At 44.4% G+C, this 16,953-nt stretch overlaps 1 protein-coding gene across 2 annotated transcripts in view; it reads left to right on the top strand.

The window, feature by feature from the left end:
- Positions 1-16,953, top strand: part of PIK3AP1 (phosphoinositide-3-kinase adaptor protein 1) — a 114,639-nt gene that overhangs the window by 47,762 nt on the left and 49,924 nt on the right. For both annotated transcript variants that reach the window (XM_019939715.2, XM_019939714.3), the window contains exons 3-8: positions 4,306-4,442; positions 6,876-7,020; positions 9,114-9,256; positions 9,385-9,517; positions 12,281-12,477; positions 15,124-15,313. In XM_019939715.2, the coding sequence (XP_019795274.1) occupies positions 4,306-4,442; positions 6,876-7,020; positions 9,114-9,256; positions 9,385-9,517; positions 12,281-12,477; positions 15,124-15,313 (945 nt within the window). The remainder of the gene's footprint in view (positions 1-4,305; positions 4,443-6,875; positions 7,021-9,113; positions 9,257-9,384; positions 9,518-12,280; positions 12,478-15,123; positions 15,314-16,953) is intronic.

A 16,953-nucleotide genomic window follows, 5' to 3' on the forward strand; every position in this document is an offset into this window, starting at 1 on the left:
CATGATGATTAGAGATAATGAATGATTTTTAGTTTTTTTGAATGGGAAGGTAAGTTTTATTTCTTCCTTTGTGAATTATCTACTTATTGGGCTTCGGGTATTTTTTTTTTTTTTTTTTTTTTGCGGTACGCGGGCCTCTCCCGTTGCGGAGCACAGGCTCCGGACGTGCAGGCTCAGCGGCCATGGCTCACGGGCCTAGCTGCTCCACAGCACGTGGGATCTTCCCGGACCGGGGCATGAACCCATGTCCCCTGCATCGGCAGGCAGACTCTCAACCACTGCGCCACCAGGGAAGCCCGGCTTCGGGTATTTTTAAAGAGATTTCTATGACCTCTTCATATATTAAGGAGATCAGCCCCTTGGCATATTTATATCAAATTTTTTAACCAATTTGTGGTTTGCCATTGAATTTTTCGGTAACAGTTTTATTGAGATATAATTCACATAACAAACAATTTACCCATTTAAAGTATACAATTCAGTGTTTTTGTATATTCACAGACTTGTGCAACTATCACTACAGTCAATTCTAGAATATTTTCATCACCTCAAAAAGAAACCTCACACCCTTAGCTATCATCTCCCAACCTCCCCCAGCTTCCCAAGAACCCCAGCCCTAGGCAATAACTAATCTACTTTCTGTTTCTATAGATGTGCCTATTCTGGACATATCACATATTTGGAATCATATAATATGTGGTCTTTTGTGGCTGGTTTCTTTCACTCAGCATAATGTTTTCAACGTTCATCTATGTTGTAGCATATATTGGTATTTTATTCCTTTTTATGGCTGAATAATTTGTCAATCCATTCATCAAAGAATGGACAATGGGTTGTTTCCACCTGTGGCTATTATGACTAATGCTGCCCAAGCATTACAATTTAGTTTTTAGGTTTTTATAAATTTGTTTACTAAAATTTTAAATTCATGTCATCAACTCTATTGCTTTTTGGATTGTATTTCTTCAGTTGTTTTTAAAGTAAACAAATCTTTTCCCAAAACAATGATAAAATTTTCAACCATATTTTTGTCTTTTTAATTTTTAAAATTTGTTTTCATTGTTCATTTCAATCTATAATCCATCTAAATTTTATTTTGGAGTGTATAAGAATTAGGAAGATTCTAAACAGTCTCTCTGTCCCTCCATGCCCACCCCAAATAGCTAAATTTTTTCAGTACCATCTGCTGTCATCCTCACCAACCATTTTCTTTATTCTGTACTGATTTTTAGTGCTTTCTTTACCACATATTAAGTTTTTATGAGAATGAAACTTGATTTTGCAGTTGTCTATTGTATTTAATTGCTTGGTTTAATTTTTAAATAAATTTAATATAAAATAAGACTATCCTTTATTGTTTTTTAAACTTTAGTAGGAGACACAAAACCTATATAAATGGAATTTTCCTAGATAGGAAAATTAAATGTTGTAAAGAAAAACATCATGGCAACTACAATTTAAAATTCAATGCAGCAGTGGGTGTGTGACCTGTACTTTACATTTTATTTGAAAAGTGAGAAGAATTTTCTGTGTGATTATTGTTTTAGTCAGATTGTCTACTTATTTTGAGACAATTTTGGTAACTTATATTTTTCTATAAAAGTTGTATTGAAATTAAAAACAAAACTCTTAGCAATGAGTTTTCACATCAGTATGTTTCTCAAATTCTTCTCCATCTCTGCTGTTATCATCTCTTTCTTACTTGGCTTATTTCTATTTCTCTGTTCTTTTCTTTATATTTACTAGAGCTTTGACTCTTTGGCCAGCCAACTAATTGGGTCAGTAATTTGGGAGAAATGAAGAGATTTTCTTTTTTAAAATCAATTAATTAATTAATTTATGGCTCCATTTCGTTGCTGCACGCGGGCTCTCTCTAGTTGCAGCGAGTGGGGGCTACTCTTCGTTGCGGTGCGCAGGCTTCTCATTGTGGTGGCTTCTCTTGTTGCAAAGCATGGGCTCTAGGTGCACAGGCTTCAGTAGTTGTGGCATGTGGGCTCAGTAGTTGTGGCGCACGGGCTTAGTTGTTCTGTGGCCTGTGGGATCTTCCTGGACCAGGGCTTGAACCTGTGTCCCCTGCATTGGTAGGCAGATTCTTAACCACTGTGCCATGAAGGAAGTCCCTGAAGAGATTTCTTTTTTTGAAGCAATAGACTGTACTGTGGGTCTATCCCAACGAGATTATACCTGCACAGTAAATTATAATAGGTTGGTACCCACCACGCTAGCCACACAGGATAGTGTCTAAACAATTCTAGAATGATAAGTAGTTCCAGGGTGCTTCTCACAGCTTTAAGAAACTGACTGAATGTTTTAAGTCAATGGGGTTATTTTCTCATCCAGGAAGAACCTCAGAAATGAAAAAATGGCATGTTCAGGCATCAAATAATCCAAAATTAAAGCTTGATGTGGTGTTATATAATTATTAAGAAGAAGAATATCAATTATCCCTAATTTTTTGGCTCTTCCTTTCACAGATTCCCGTGGTGGGTGGGAGTTGCTTGGATGGCGCGTACAGCTCTGTCCATGGAGATGGTTCCTGGCCATTTTAGTAGTAACCAGTCAAGGAGAAAAGGATGTGGGGAAGGGCAGATCCAATGGAGAAAATGGCAACCTTCCGTTAACTTGGCTTGGACCGCAGAGGTGGGAAGACCACTGCACTTAGCCTTTGCAGGGGGATAATTAGCACTGAGTAAGTGAGGTAGGACTGAAAGGAAAGATAGAGGACATTGATGGTTCTGATGCCTAGTCATAAACGGTTCCTCCTTGAAACTCCCAGGGTTCTTTGTCCCCTCTCTTAGCACTAAGATCCGCCTGGATTCCTGCTGTGTGAACAAGGTTGGAGACCAAGCTGCACTCAGCCCGGCCTTCTGGAGTAGTGCGTCCTGGGAGAAATCACAGACAGGGGACAAGCAGCAGGAGTATGTGCCTCACTGCCCATCACACTTTGGGGCCTTGTGTAGACATCTGTCAGCACACATGTCAGGCTCTAGGACAAGACCCCTGTCCAAGGCTGTGGGGCTTTTAAATTGTTTATCTGGGAAGCCTCAACCCCTCCCCCGGCCTGAGAAGGTCCCCAGAGGCCCTTGCCTCACAGTTATAGCCCTAGGACGCGGTGGTGCTTGGTTCCCCATCCCTGCTCTGCCACCTCAGCCTTCATGGTGGTGGGAGCACAGCCCTCCCCTGGCATGACCTGGGATCTAGAGTGCAAGCTTGTGTTACAGCTTTCTGTGGGGACATATCAGTGGCCTGGTCTGCCACCCCAGCTTTCTCCCAGGAAGGATTGCACTCCTTCCGTGAGGCCAGCCTGCAGGAATCAGCCAAGTTAACCCCTACCTCTCACCAGCCCTTTTAGATTGCAGGCTCTCTGAAGGTAGGATGGATGTCTGGTTCACCTTCATGTCCTCGCAGTACCTAGTATGTTTGTCTGGCTGTCAGTGGTTTAGGAATGGAGAAGAGCAAGCCCAATGAAGGGACTAGATGAACCTTCCCTCTCCTTGTATCCATTCTTAACCATTTTGTTCCTCTTTGAGGAACACGCACACACATGCACACACACACAGAATCTTGCACACAGGTACCCTATCAATCAATGAGTCCTGGTTCAGAGCCCCTGCCCTAGAACGCTGGTAGGTTCCACTTACCCCCATCTCCGCATTATCTCATTCTGTGCCACACCCTATCTGCACACCCCTGCTCGCCTTCACTGAATCTGTGCACGCTCTAATCTTTCCACAGCAGAGGTGTTGGCTGTGGTACTGATTTGGAACCCGGTTATACTCTAAGATTTGTTGAAAGTGATTGCTTTTTACCCTTGCTCCAGAGAGAGTACGTTAGCTAGCCATGACCCTGAGGAATAATCGCTTCCTGGAAAGCGCAGGTTTTACTTGATGTTCAAAAGATGATCTTTAAGTGGACAGTCCATTCTTGAGCCCCCCTGAGGAGACGGGGCCTCTTTCCTCACAATCACTGAAGTCAGCCCTGCAAGACGTCCCGAGGTAAAGCTTCCAGAAGTCTGTTGTTTGCGACCAGACTTGTCAGCCTCAGACAGCAGCCTGCCTCAAATGTTTTGGCTTTTCTCCACACCATCGTCCTCTTGTTTTCACCCTACCCTCATGGCCTCCATGGTGGTTGACTTTTCCCCATGAGGTCCTCTTTCATGATTTCCTGAGTCACTACCTTCAGCCTGTATTTGTTTGACAGCTGGAGCCATTTCCTATTTGGTAACTTCTGGGGTTTTAATGGGGGTGGAACATGCCCAGCACTGCTTCCTTCTCTTTCCATTCAGCCGTGTTCTCTGTGCCACAGATTCTGGCTGCGACTCAGTCACTGACACTGAGACCGAGGACGAGAAGGTCCTTCCCTACTCGGAGCAGCAGGGCCTGCCATCGAAGACTTCACCTGGGAGCCTGATGGTGGTGCAGCCGGACCGCATCCGCTGTGGGGTAGGCACTGCTGGGGCTGGTGGATGGATGTTGGAGCATGGGCTTTGGGGCTTTTCAGTGGAAGTTTGTTGTAGTAAAGGGAGCGGGGTTCTCCTGTTGCACCTTACTATAATCCCAGCCTTCCTGTGGGGTTTCCCTGTGCACTAGCTACCCTGGGACCCCCGGTGCCTGGGCCCTGGGCACACCTCACTCCTTTAAGTCAAAGGGAGACGAGCCAAGGAATGTATATGTCATCAATCTAAGACATTAAGTTCATGATCAAAAACTTAGAACGTGTTGAAGACCAGCAGACATGAATATTACAAAACACTTATATGCCAACCCTGAAGTTAGAGGCCTGGGTCTGTTCCTTCCAGCCTAGCGCTGGGCATTTTGAGAGCTTGCTTCTCCATCAACTGGCCCCCTTCACGGCCCAAATGAATGCCTTGAAGCTCGGTGGCTGAAACTTGCTGCCCAGCATTGCTTGCAAAAGGGAGCAAATTAATGCCTGAGCATGTGACTAACGTTTTCAGGGGTAGGACCTATGTTAAGAGGTGACCTGAATGTGATGGCCAACTGATGGGCCACTGTCATTTGAATCCTACCATAGTATTGATAGTTTTTCATTATCTTTCTTTTCCTGATGAGAAATGTGTGATATTGGTTCAGAGCACCGAAACACTTTTTTGTGGGTAGGAGCCCTGTGCTAAGTTTGCCGCTGTGGGCTCCTGTAGGCAAGAGTGCACGATGGCCATGGAAATGGGAAGTCCTAGCTTCCCTGCACTTGCGAGTGGTTTTCTGCGCGGCCTGAGGCCACGAGGCATTGGGCAAGGACTCCCTCCATGAGGGCTGCAAACTGCTGCTTCGGGCTGGATTGAACTCATAGACATGTTTGGTTCCAGCTGCACAGTGTTTTAAAGAGTTAGGCATGAAAACCTGTTTCCAGCCTCCTTTGAATCAGAATCTGGTAATACCAGGCCTGAGATGAGCAGCTGGGCCAAGTGACCATTTAGATGGGGCTGTGCATCCCCAGGTTGCTGGTTCTCATCACTCCCCTTTCTTTGTACCCACTTCACTCCTTTTCCTTACCGTCCAGGCCTTTGTAGTGGGCATTTCAGTTTCCATTGCCCTCGTACTCCTTCCTGCCTGCCCCACGCCCCTTTCATCCTGAGACCACGCTGGTGGGTGCCTGTGGGGAGAGGATTTAGAACTAAAGGATGATGCCCCTCCCATGGTCCCTGGTTTTCCAGGCTTTGGCTCCTTCTCCTGTGCTGGTTGCCACTGACCCAGGATTCTCACTGTTGCCTGCTCCAGGTCCCTGGCTCCTGGGGCAGCTAGGCTGGGGTTGGGTCATGACTGTCAATAGGAGAGACACACTCGTCTTCTCTGGCTCCCCATGCTCCCTGGGAGAAGGGGCAGGTGGGAGAGGGCTAGACCTGCAGTGGGAGTCAGGTCAACCACAAACACACTCACATTCACCCTAAGCAGTCTCTGTGAGCCAGGACCACATCCCCCTCCCACCTGTTCTGGAATAGTGGCCCTTGTCACGAAGGCCTACTATAAGGGCTGGAGAGCAGAATCTTACAATGAACATTTGGGGATTAGCTGTGGCCAGAAATTTCTCCTTTTCCCCTGCTTTTTGGAGGGCCTGTTCTTTCCAGTTCAGTGTCTTAAGAGCTTAACCCCGTAACCAGCCCAGTAAAACAGATAATTCTATTTAGCAGGTTTGGCAGGAGGTCTCAAAGCAATGTAAAATAGCCGCTTAGGTTGCTCAGTGCCTTGGGAAAATTAATCCTCCAGTAAGTTATTTTTGTCCATCTAAGAACAGCATAAATTGCAGAACCCAATAGGGCTTCTCTAAATCAGTACCTCTAACTCTGTAAGGTGCATGAGTCACCCAGGGGTCTTGGTAAAATGCAGACTCTGGTGTGGTCGGTCCAGGCAGGCTTGAGATTCTGCATTTCTAACAAGCTTTCAGGGATGCCAATGCTGCTGGTCCCTTGGCCTCGCTTTGAGTAGCAAGGCTGATCTAGAATAGTGCTTCTCAAACTATCTGTGGTGAAGAAATTTAAAAAATTTTTGTTGTTTTAAATTTCCAACTCTGCCATGGACCAATACTTTTATAATATACAACAAAAAAGAAATGCTATAAAAATTAAATAAAAAGACATATGAAATACAAGCTCCAGGTTTTAAAATTATTATTAGGTTTGACAGACATAAAATTACTCTATCAAATTGCTATTAAGGTTTATAAATGTTCACTCTTGGGTTTTGTAACTTGTCTTGTTGGGACCCGTGGCCAGCAGTCACTGCCCGCCACTGGACTGCAGACCCCACCCTGCTCTGGAACAGCCTCACTAGGTAGAGCTGGGGCTGCAGAAGCTGGGGAGGCCCTCTGGCTCAGCACCCTAACAGGAGGGAGAAGGGACAATGACCGGTTTCCTGTTCCAGGCAGAAACCACTGTCTACGTCATTGTGAGATGTAAGCTGGATGAGAGGGTGACAACAGAAGCCGAATTTTCTCCTGAAGATTCTCCCTCGATAAGGGTGGAAGCCAAGCTGGAGAATGAGTACACCGTCTCCATGAAAGCTCCCAGTAAGTTGCCCCATTTACCTCCAGAAATTAGGCATCATGTCAAGAGGCCCCCTCTTACTTTCTTTTACTTGCCGACAACTGTCTTCATCAGCCACTGAGAAAAGTGACAGCCAAGATGTGGATTTGGTTGCCATGTTCTATTTAAAGGAAAAGGAAGTTATATAAACATGTATATGTGATTGGGGCGGGGGGAGATGGATATACTAAAATGTTTATAAAGTTCATATATTAACATTTTTTGAAATTAGAGAAAAATAGAAAAAGTAGGGAAAAAAGTCATCTGACACCCTACCGCTCAGTCTTTTTTGCCTTTTTTCATAATTTTTATAAACATAGTTGTTCCAATAGTATCTATTACCTTATATTCCGCTTTTCTTTATGTAATCTTAATTTATTCTCTCTTCATCCCTTTACCCCTGTACTATTATAGGGAGTTTGTAACTTTCTATTTTATAACATTTTTTCTATTACAAAAGTAATGTGTGCTCAATACAGCAAACTTGGAGAATACAGTAACCATAAAAGAAAGTAGATAGAAAATTACCCATATGCCCACCCTGCCAAGGAAATCACTGGTTTCTGTATTTTCCCACATCTGTGTACATAGCTTTATGTCTTGTAATCAACTTCCGTTACCTGGAAATACACTATGAATATTTTCCCATGTTAATAAATACTCTTTTACAAAATGATGCTTAATGGTTGCAAGGTATTCCACTGTATAGATGTACCATAATTTATAAAACCAGTTCCTTGTGTTGGATCTATATCTTAAAACCATAATGTTTAAAGCTATATAATACTCAGTTGAATAGAAGTATCATCTTTAAATTTTTCATTTCCTCATTGTTGCATATTTATGTAATTTCTGATTTCCTACTGTCTTATTTTATTTTTTAAAATTTTTTTAACATATTTATTGGAGTATAATTGCTTTACAATGAATGGTGTGTGAGTTTCTGCTGTATAGCAAAGTGAATCAGCTATATGTATACATATATCCCCATATCCCCTCCCTCTTATGTCTCCCTCCCACCCTCCCTATCCCACCCCTCTAGGTGGTCACAAAGCACCGAGCTGATCTCCCTGTGCGATGTGACTACTTCCCACTAGCTATCTGTTTTACATTTGGTAGTGTATATATGTCAGTGCCACTCTCTCTCTTCGTCCCAGCTTACCCTTCCCCTGCCCCGTGTCCTCAAGTCCATTCTCTATGTTTGGTTTTATTGTCTTATCGTTTTAAATGATGATATATTGAGCATCTTTATGCAGGCAGGGTTTTTTTCTTTTGTGTTTAGGATTATGTCCTTGAGATGGAATCCCTGAAACAATGGGCATTTTTAAGGGTCCTGGAAGATAGTGCTTAATTGCTTTATGAAATATTACTATTCTCGTTTATTTGCTATATTGTCACCAATGTTAGGCATTATCACTTTGAATATTTTTGCTAATTTGATATGTTTCTAAAAAGTAGTCCATTGTTTTAATTTGCATTCCTTTGATTTCTAGCGAGGTTAAATATTTTTCCATGTTCTCTACTTGTCGCATTTCCTCTTTTGTGAATCGAATCTTTATGGTTGGTGTATTTTTAATTTTTTCTTTCCCCCTCAAAACCCCTTCCTGTGGTGTAGAAGAGAGAGAGCACCCAAGGAGAGCACATAGTAATGATGGCAGCAGAGCAAGTGAATCAATTCTACTGGCCCAATGGGGTGGAAGCTCGGCGGAGTCCCACCGCCAGGTCCCACCTCTGGCGACCACTGCCCTTTGTATAAAGTGCTTTAAATTCAACTATTCTTCCTGTCTGTTGTGACACTGGGCCTACAGTAATGAGCAAAACAGATGAAAATCTTCCGAAAGTTAAATTGCAGACCCAGTGAGGATAATTCCTCTGACTCAGAGCCCTCCCGTGTGTTAGTGTGCCCACCGCTACTTCTACTGTTTCCCTCACTTCCCAATCCTGCAGCTCACCTCCAAGATCTTTCTTCCAGTCCCCAATTAATTTCTTCACCATTTAAGTAATCCATGAACGCTTTTCCCTGTCCTCTTGTACTTCAAAAAACGAGCGGTTTTATGGTATCTTTTCTTCTGTTCAGAGCTTTCATCTGGGAATGTTTCTCTGAAGATATATTCTGGGGATTTAGTGGTGTGCGAAACCATTATCAGCTATTATACTGACATGGAGGAAATTGGGAATTTATTGTCCAATGCTGCAAATCCTGTGGAGTTCATGTGTCAGGTAAGGACGGTGAAAGGACACTGGAGTTTTCTAGACCTGTAGTTTCTGGTCATGGTTCACCAGTCTCAAATCTGCTGGATGGGAGATAGCTGGATTTAAAATCTGACCATCTTCACTTTTGTATTTAGGCCTTTAAAATTGTGCCCTACAACACAGAGACCCTTGATAAACTGCTAACAGAGTCCCTAAAGAACAACATTCCTGCAAGCGGGCTGCACCTCTTTGGAATCAACCAGCTGGAAGAAGAAGATATGATGACAAGTAAGTCAACAGTCCAACCTCAGCAAACCAGCAGTGGGTTGATTCCAGTTCGTCGGTTTCAGCGTGCAGTCAGCCCATGCTCATGTTTTCTGCTGGGTCCTGCTCTACAGCTCATCCTCTGAGAAGCAGTCATTCTTCTCTGGCTAGCCCGGGATTCTTCCAAATTGAAAATCTGAATATGTCATCCCCTTACTAAAAAACACTTTGTGTTTCCCACTTGTCTTCTAGATAAAGTCCAAACTCCTCAACCTTTATACAAGGCCTTCCCAAGGGGCTCCTGCTGCATTTCTGCTCTCACCTCTCTCTACTCTCTCCCTTGGCTTCTGTGCTCTGCTCTGTGGAAGGTATGAACTTCTTTTACCTAATGAAAATTCCGCCCTGCCTCTTGCCACCTCGACCCATGGGAACGCAGTTTCTTCCTCCCCTCATCCTGCAGCACTTCCTCAGGTAGGTTCCATCTACGTGCTACAGCTCCCCTAGCATGTTGGGTTCTTATACTCTTCAGCTGTGCCTGTCTTTTTTGCTAGTCTGTCAGCTGAATGACGACAGGGACAGTGCCTGGTGGCTCAATGTAGGCTCAAAACAAATATTTGTTTGATGAGGGAGGAGCAGTCTCATGGGCATATGTGACATGCCAGGAGCTGGGAGAAACACTTGCATGGGGATGATGCCTGGCGTGCCTGGTACGGTTCTTTTGTAGACACCACTCTTCCTTCACATCTCAGCTGCACTACACAAATGGGACCCAAGCCCCTGGTTACCCAGTGCCTGCGTTCCATCTTTCCACAGCCTCGGAGAACAATAAGGATGAGGTTATATTACCTTCATGTCCTTCTCCTGGGCGCATTCTCTTGTTGCCTCTCTCCATTTTCCTACTGTGGAATGTTCTCACGTCACTTCCAACAGGTGTTAATATTCTCTATTCTTGAACTTGAGGTTCAGGAGGGAGTATTTCTTTTTTTTCTTTTTTTTTTTTTTGGTATGCGGGCCTCTCACTGTTGTGGCCTCTCCCACTGCAGAGCACAGGCTCCGGACGCACAGGCTCAGTGGCCATGGCTCACGGGCCCAGCTGCTCCGTGGCATGTGGGATCTTCCCAGACCGGGGCACGAACCCATGTCCCCTGCATCGGCAGGCAGACTCTAAACCACTGCGCCACCAGGGAAGCCCAGGAGGGAGTATTTCATAGTTTGACAATCATGGGGGATCCTGGGGACATTTTCAGACCTTCGTTCCAAGGATCATATCCTGGTGAATAGGAAGCTGAGTTTGTCTTATTAAAAAAAATACATATGGGGGCTTCACTGGTGGCGCCGTGGTTGAGAGTCCGCCTGCCAATGCAGGGGACAAGGGTTCGAGCCCTGGTCTGGGAAGATCCCACATGCCGTGGAGCAACTAGGCCCGTGAGCCACAACTACTGAGCCTGCGTGTCTGGAGCCTGTGCTCCGCAACGGGAGAGGCCGCGACAGTGAAAGGCCCGCGCACCGCGATGAAGAGTGGCCCCTGCTCGCCGCAATTAGAGAAAGCCCTCGCACAGAAACGAAGACCCAACACAACAAAAAATAAATAAATAAAAAGCAGTTTTTTTTAAAAAAAACAAACATATGTATGTGTGTGTGTATAATATATATATGCACATAAAGAATATATGTATATATACATCTATCTATCACTCTTGGGTTTAGAAATCAACTTTTATGAAAATTAAAAAAAAAGGTTTGTCTCCCAACTCCACAACACAAACACGTCTATTTCCTTGGTTGAGTTTAACTTGCTGTATCCAGATATTAGTAGGTGGAGGGTGTCATGGGGATCCAATGACTCTCAGAGGTACTTTGTTTCCCACAAATCAGAGGGTTAATGGGCATCCTGGGGTTCCCACGCATTAATACCATCATTCAAAACCTGTCCTAAACAAAGAGCTCATTGAAAACCATCTTGTTAATCTTTCCAGGTCCCTTTGAGATAGTCTGGAAATATTTTCTAGTTCAAAACTAAGGGCCACAGAAAGGCTAAGGAACAGCCCCAGGACTACTTGGCATACTTTATGAAATTGGGTGTAAGAGCTAAGAAGATGGATTTTTTTTTTTTTTTTTGGCTAGGCCACATGGCTTGCGGGATCTTAGTTCCCTGACCAGGGATCAAACCTGTGCCCACGGCAGTGAAAACGCTGAGTTCTAACCACTGGACCGCCAGGGAAGTCCCAGGATTTCTTTCTTTTAATCAGCATAAAGCAATTGTTTTAAAGTGCTCTGAAATTTTAAGAGAAGGTCGAAACATGATCCCTGTTGTACTTTGTGGCTGCTGCTTAAGCCCTTAGAACATCAGCACATTTTGAACTAGTGTTATTTCTCAGGATTCTCCAATCTTTTTAAAGAAAGAAGGTAGGCTATTAATGATTAGATTTGCTAATTAATTGACATATCATTTCTTCTGTCATCTTCAGTGGTGCCACAGAGGAAGCTGTTAGATGTTAGGTCAATCAACCAAGAGGTAATGATTGAGCACCTGCTGGATGCCATACTAGGCTTCTAGCTTCACCTCCATGAGCAAGGTGCCCCGTGCCTTCCTTTTTTTTTTTTTTTTTTAATCTTTTGGCCGTGCCACGCAGCAAGTGGGATCTTAGTTCCCTGACCAGGGATCGAACCCACGACCCCTGCAGTGGAAGTACAGAGTCTTAACCACTGGACCTCCAGGGAAGTCCCCGCACCATCCTGTGCTTTCCTTTTTATCTGACCATTAAGTTTTCCTTGACAATTTTTCAGATCAGAGGGATGAAGAGCTGCCCACTTTGTTGCACTTCGCTGCCAAGTATGGACTGAAGAACCTCACTGCCCTGTTGCTCACCTGCCCAGGAGCCCTACAGGCCTATAGTGTGGCCAACAAGCACGGCCACTACCCCAACACCATTGCCGAGAAGCACGGCTTCCGGGACCTGCGGCAGTTCATCGACGAGTATGTGGTAAGGTCGAGGCAGGAGAGGCTCTAGGATTGGAAATGCACCATGTGGTCCCAGGGCTGCCTTTTCACTAAAGACCTGGGTGGATTTCATCTCTAGCATGTTCTCACGTGCCTCTTCTGGCAGGGCCAGTATGCATGGGCTTAAGAGATGAGTTCCGGAGTCACATGGATCTGGATCCAAATTCCTCACCAATACTTGTCAGCCATGTGCCTTTGGGCAAATCATGCATCTGTCCTCTGTCTCTCTCAGTTTTGTGATATGCGGGAGAAAGTTTATAATAATTCTACCCTTAGGGTTGTTTTGAGAATAAGAAGAAATAATATGTGTAAAGCACTGAGATCTGCCCTCGAAGAATTTACGGAGCATTGATAGAGTGAATCTGCTGAAGGTAGACGCTGATCTATCTTTCTCAGTCACCTCCCCACCCACCTCCAAGGTACTTGGCAGGATGCTCCCAGCTCCCTCGCCCACCATCAGGCCCAGGTGAACTGTTAGGCTTGGTTCCTTCCTTAGCGGAGACCACAGCAGAGCTCTGCACCTGAGGCTTCAGGGAGGCCAACCGTGAGGCCCCACCTTCTGCTGACAACCTCTCTCTCTTTCTGAGCCTCTGCCCGTCTTAAGGTTTATCTGCTTCCCTGATTTTGGACCCACAGATCCTCCTTGATCACTGACTTCTGGGTCTTTCTTTAAGTGTAATCTCATCCCATGCCTAGGCCTTGTTCCATGCCCCGATATTGCTTCCATTGTTTTGAAGGCAGCTGCCCTTCCTGTCTCGACCCTTTTCTGGTTTTCCTCCATTTTCACAATTCACAGCAGTGACGCGGGAATAGCTCATCCTCTCATATGGGGCTGTGACCTCAAAAGGAACAATTAACACTACCTCCAGACAGGAGTGAGCCTGACACCTCCCCAGAAACTTAGCTTTCTGCTCTGTGCTTGACAGTCTACAAGGCAGCAACTCACTGAGACATACAGAGGAGGCCTCCCAAAATTTGGGGGGTGGTTAAATGTATTGAATAAACAGAATAGCATGAGTGCCTGTCTGGGGCATCATTGACGTAAATGAGGCTAAACGGTACTTACGGTCCAGGAGTGTTTACTTCACTTTGGAGTCACAAATGTATAAAATGCAGTGTTTCATTTCCCTGCCAATAGTTTTTATTAAGAACATACTGTATTCATATTAATCACTACTATCTATTGAATTTAGTTGATTGGCAAATACATTTTCTCCTTTAATCCTCATCACAGTTCTTTGAGGTTGACAGTATTGTTCTCTCTCTTCAACAAAGGAGGAAAAGGGCCTAGAAAGGCCGAGTCATGGTGCCAAGGGTCCCACACTAGTCAGGGTGGAGGTAGGATTTGAACCTAGCTGATGGTAAAGCTGGGGAGCATTCTCCTACTTTCTGTCACAGGGGCGTGGAAAGATGCACTTCAGGTTGCACTGAACTTAATCTGGTTCACATTTATCATATCATCTTTGTTTTCTAAGTACAATCACTTCAACCGATGCATCTCCAGCATTGCCCCCAAAAGGTTGCTCCTCCGTGTTGTTCATGACCTCTAAGAACCGTCCCATTTCCTCTTTCCACCATATCAGAACCAAATGCCAGAACTTGAGTCTCCAGCACTCCACTCCTTGGGGCTCATCAGGAAACCAACACAGAGTGTCAGATAGCAGATTAGCTCTCTTGGGGTGGTGATGATGAAAATGAGGATTTTTGTGGGTTGATGCTGAAATGATTGTGAAACACCAAAGTTTCTTACGAGGAAAAGTTGTGCAGGGGTTTCAGAGAAGCCACCTCTCTGGCTTCACAACCACCTGGAGGCAGAATGACAAAGGGGGACTCTCTGACTTCAGGGCATTTCACCCAAGACCGTCTCTCTTCTTGGGCACAGGCTGTAAAACTGAGGCGGGCGCTTTGGAGCGGTGTGCTGTCAGGCACTTTGAAGCAGCCTAATAGAAAGAACAGGTGGAAGGAGCAGGAAGGAACTAGTGGACCAAGTCCCCAGGGGACTTCTGACTACACACAAGCGCAAGAGCACCTTGGCTGCAGCCCTGTTTAGCCCATTTGAATTTCCATTTGACTAATCAGCAAGGGTTATACCTTTGTGTGCCATTTGTTGCCATTTGAGAAACCACTAGGGTATAGTAGAAAGGTCAGAAGCCAGGATTGCAGACCCATGAATAAGGCACTAGATTTTTCTGAGCTTTGGTTTTCACATCTTTTGACCAGGGAATAGGAGACACTCTCAAACAGTGGTGGAAAGGATGCCATGAGATAATGTATAGGCACATCCGTAGCACTGTCCCTGACACGTAATAGGTACCCACGAGAAAGTTTTAAATTTGTATCCTCTGGGCACTGGACATTTAACGGGTGTCTCCTCTGAGTGCATAACTCTGTTCTTAGTGTTGGAGGAAGATACAAAGATTAAAACAAAGAACATAAAACAAAGAAAAAGACTTGGAGCCTGGCCTCAAGGGGCTTTCAGTGTGGTGGGAAATACAGACATGCGCACATAGTTGCAACCCTAATGCGCGTGAGGCTTTACTTTGCTGTCACAAGCCCACTCGAGGGCCTGACTCTACCCAGAGAGTCCGGCTGTGTCAGTGCGCCTGTGGGATCCCACCTTCTCTTTCAGGAAACTGTGGACATGCTGAAGAGTCACATTAAAGAGGAACTGATGCAAGGGGAGGAGGCTGACTCTGTGTATGAGTCCATGGCCCACCTTTCCACAGACCTGCTCATGAAGTGCTCCCTCAACCCCGGCTGTGACGAGGAGCTGTATGAGTCCATGGCGACCTTTGTCCCAGCTGCCACCGAGGACCTCTGTAAGTAGCACAGCGCAGTTCTGCTTCCATATTTCTGCTGAGAAACGCGTTTCTTCCTTCTGCTGTGTGTGGGGAAATTCCCTTGCTTACCCCCTGCCCCACTCCGGAGTGATGAAGATCCCATTTTACACAAAGTTAGACAGGTCATCATGTGCTGTGACAAGCAGAATCGTTCTCCACACTTCCTCTGCTATGACTCTGCTGTGTGACTGGAAAGTTTACAGAGTTGATGAAGGCGTTGCCTTGTGATCCAGAAGCGAAACCAGTGGCTTTTGACTTTGTCAGTTCCAACGGGCCCTTTTTATAGCAAACATTTTGTAATGCCCCCGCTACTACCCTGACATGAGATACATATAATATAACCTACCTACATATGAAATTTTTAGAAATCCAATATAAGTCCCAATTGAAATATAGAAGAGAACTCATAGGAGAGGAAATGCTCAGATGTGCCTCCATGCAAGGACATAGTGCATTAGTCAGTTGCAGTCACCTACACTCAGAATCACTGCCAATGTCACAGCCTCAAGTGCTGACCGACATGTTTATTGTATCAGTGACTTGGATACCGCCAGCAGCGCTGGCATCAATGCCTGGATTTTCCTAAATGGTGAATGATTCCTCACATTCTCTTCTCCATTTTCATAGTAATTGAATTCCTGGAAAATTTGGTGTATATCAAAACCATGCAAAAATACAAGTTGTATTTTATAAATGAAGCAGTTTAGCTTCTAGGCTCAGAAAATTATAAGCAGGGTTTTTTTGATAACCTGATTTTACTGGATTAATATATAATAAACTTATTTCCAAAATATCATATCTCCAAGATATGATTTTTTTTGTAAATTGCTTAACAAATTTTGCCCGTTTTTGTTTATCTTAATTCTTTTTAATAGCAAAAATAATACATTCTTCCAAAAATTGGAAACAAAAAAGAAATGTATAACTGAGTTATTAAAAGTTCATGACTCCACTCAACCAACTGATACAGCACTTGTAATAGTTTGGTGGGGAATTTTGCCCATATTTTTCCTTATACCTGCTGATATTAAATTTTAAAAAATATACATATAAACAGATATGTACAAATATACACATATGTATAAATATGTATCATAAGCAGTTATTTTTTTAACCCATATGTGTATCTAGTGAAATATTTAAAAGTCATGAGGGACACAAAACAAGGCTGTCCCTCACACTGAAGGTTGTCTAGCATCTTTCTCCCTTCTGCTAAATGCCAGTAGTGTCCCTGCATCATAGTGACAACCCAAAATACCCTCATAGATTTTCCAAACACCCTCTAGAGGGCAGTGCCACTCCCCTTGAGAACCACTGGTCTAAATAAACATTGGCTTTCGATGCACATATCAGGGTTGAAGCAGGAGGACCACACAACCGGCCCTCTAAGGGCCTTCTTTATATGTTACCACCATTTGCTATGAGATGCTAAGAGCTCTGAAACACTGCCTACAACTTCTCCCTCCTTCCCTCTGGTCTAATAAATAGATTCAAGAAAGACAAGACAAATACCTATCAATGCATCCATCGCTTTATTGATAGAGGAATTTCTGGAATGGGCTAGATTGAGTATTGACAATTTTCAGCCTGAGGAGAAGCGGGGACCTGGGCCCACAAGG

Source organism: Tursiops truncatus, chromosome 16, assembly GCF_011762595.2.
Source record: "Tursiops truncatus isolate mTurTru1 chromosome 16, mTurTru1.mat.Y, whole genome shotgun sequence".
In the NCBI taxonomy this organism is placed as follows: Eukaryota; Metazoa; Chordata; class Mammalia; order Artiodactyla; family Delphinidae; genus Tursiops; species Tursiops truncatus.